We start from the raw sequence: 2,775 nt of genomic DNA, 5'->3' as shown, positions 1-2,775 counted from the left end.
CTCAGAGTATATATCTACCATTCTTTTTACCGAGCAAGTAAATTTTTGTTCCCAGAAACATAGATAGGATAGTCATTCAGTGTGTTACAATAAATTCTATTTCATGAAAAGCATGAACTAAGTCATACATCAGTCAGAAAACCGTAGAACATTAAAATAAATTTGCATTCATATCAAATGTTCCACTTAGCATCAAAATACATCGAAATAATGGGTTGTTATGATTATTTAGCGCATTTTTGTTTAGTGTTGGGCGTATATGGGATATTTATTTAAACATTTTAGTGTTAAATAAGGCACATAAACTTTCACAAACAGAACGTGTAATTTTTGGTTTTAATCAAAGATATCTGCATATAGAAGGTTTCAGTAGACAGACAATAAAAAACTTTATGATGAATGACTTGAATCAACATTATGTAGTTTGATTAAACAATAAAGCGCTGTACTGAAGATTTTGAGAAATTATAGTATTTTCCTATCAAAAAGATTTTCGATCATTTTTGTTTAATGAATAGTGTTTAATAAAAGAGACTAACCTTTGAATGAACTCTTAAATACAACGGATTATCTATTGAAGCATTTAGTAAATTCTGATCTAGAAGAACAGGTACATTATGTTTAACTGTAGTTGTCTCTGAAGTCAAACCACTATCTGATACTGTTGTTGACTGATTGCATGTAAACGAATGGTACGATGCAACACCGGAATTAGTTGTGGTTTCATCAGTTGTTTGTGCTAGGTCTGCAGGTATAGTAGTATTTGTAGTAGTAGAGTTTGCATTCATTCCATTATTGGACGATTCATCTACTAGTCGTTTACGTAGTGAGCCTTTCAAGTCATAAATATATGCCAGTTGAGTATGTCCATAATATAAATTTTCCATTACAAGTACATCGAATCGATGGGCTTCACCTGATGTAGAATTTTTAAATCCAACATGAAAAATGCCTAGTATTCTTGACAGAACACAAAGACGCTGTAAAAGGTTTTTGTAAAACAAGTGCAATTAATTGAATAAATAGTTTCAACATAATTGTCACATATATCGTAATGAAATATGTTATAAAGTAAAGAACTGGTGAAACAAAGTCAATTTATTAAAGTAAAAAAATCACCACAAATGAACATTTATGTTAATGGGAATGAAATGAGTGTATGAATGAATGCTGTTCAGTAACCAACATGGAGTTGTGGAGATTGTTGAGTTTTAATTGAGATCAAGAACCGATCAATGTAAGACCTCCATTGGAAACCTGGAAGCACTGGACGACCGTTTCCTCCTAGTATGGAACTCATTGGCAGTGCGCACCCACGACTCCACATGCGAAACTCAAACCCAGGACTTTCGGTCTGGCGCGCGAACGCTCTTCAGTAAAAAAAAGTCAAATTTTAGAAAATTGATGTGTGATTATTGAAAGGAAATGTGATTGGTCACTAAGTGTGGACTGACAAACATTCAGTTTATTATGTATTGTGTATATTATTTCCTTCTTGTTATTGATTTTTTTTATTTTGAACTCGCTGAGCGCAGACTGCTGGTAATTGTGTTGAAAAGAGTATTGTCTAGCATATACTCTGGTTTGATATATCTGGTCGGGAATCGTGAGTCTAGTATAAGGTAATTAGATCTGTGTATAACATATCGATCGACTATCTAGTCTAACGGTAATAGAATTTCGGTCACCGGTCGCATCGTTGTATGAAAGATGGTAGTATAAGGTGGAAGAACAGAAAATAATTTATCTTCATCGTTATATTAAAAGCCTCAAGATGAAAAAATAGAATACGATAATAGAAACTGTAACCAGGAACAATTTTAAGTTCGAACACCGGATGAAATGTATGATTTCCACCCTGTCCATTACAGCCTAAGCGCTGCATAGTATCAGTAACCATGCCTTCCTCCACGAACATAAGGTGTAGCTATAAACCGGCTGAATGGAACTGTATGTGATAAACGTTTTAAGCAGAGATGGATGATCGCTAACAGAAGAGTCTAGGATGCCAGTTTTGTCCTATTTCGGGACTCATCTCCCTAAGTTTTGATTTATTTGTAGCCCAGTAGCGTCATTTAAAATGGCAAGAACGGTAAATTATAACTGCTGTTCCTTATAATTTTCAAACGTTTTAAGTAAATAATCTACAAATATAACTAAGTAGGTCGAAACTAAGATATGTATTTCACGAATACATCATATTATGTATATATATACACTATATTTGACGTATTAGTTAGTGGAAAATGAAACAGTCAAAACATTAAGTGATTGAATAAGATTTAATAAAATATATTCTATGAAACATGCAGAATTTTACTTGTTCAAGTGCTGCAGTAATCAGGTAGTCAAAATAATCCTGAGAGATTTCATGAAATGTTTTCATTTCAATTGAAGACAGTTCTTTAATAACAAAACGTTCATCTGTGGAGTACCAAATAATTTAAAAAACGTTCAATTATATTGCCATATATATGACTAACGTAAAAAATATACTCGTAAATTGTCAGACACATGTATAATAGTATCTTGGTATAAAAGTAAACATGGTAACTTGGTGAAATTATTTGTCTAACGAACCTAAAGACTGTCAGTTATTATTAAAAGACGTATAAAGATTAAATGCACTTGGATCACTGTCCTTACAAATAAAACATCGAACAGAGTTCCCAGTTATTGGCTTTCACTATCTCTTGGAGCCAGTATACACCCCTTTGCATATCTTATACTGACATACGATAACATCATGAACTGACAATATATCTATACATGGTC

At 32.8% G+C, this 2,775-nt stretch overlaps 1 protein-coding gene across 1 annotated transcript; it reads right to left on the bottom strand.

Annotated features, from left to right (window-relative positions):
• Window positions 1-521: 521 nt before the first annotated feature.
• Window positions 522-2,386, bottom strand: Smp_206280 (unnamed protein product; the record flags this gene model as incomplete). The annotated part of the gene is made up of 2 exons (XM_018792375.1): window positions 522-980; window positions 2,321-2,386. The coding sequence occupies 2 exons, from the start codon at window positions 2,384-2,386 to the stop codon at window positions 522-524; spliced, it is 525 nt and encodes a 174-aa protein (XP_018644829.1).
• Window positions 2,387-2,775: the final 389 nt, after the last annotated feature.

The sequence above is a fragment of the Schistosoma mansoni genome, assembly GCF_000237925.1.
Source record: "Schistosoma mansoni, WGS project CABG00000000 data, supercontig 2305, strain Puerto Rico, whole genome shotgun sequence".
In the NCBI taxonomy this organism is placed as follows: Eukaryota; Metazoa; Platyhelminthes; class Trematoda; order Strigeidida; family Schistosomatidae; genus Schistosoma; species Schistosoma mansoni.
The sequence above is the reverse complement of the archived record's forward strand: the minus strand, read 5'-3'. Positions and strand labels throughout refer to the sequence as shown.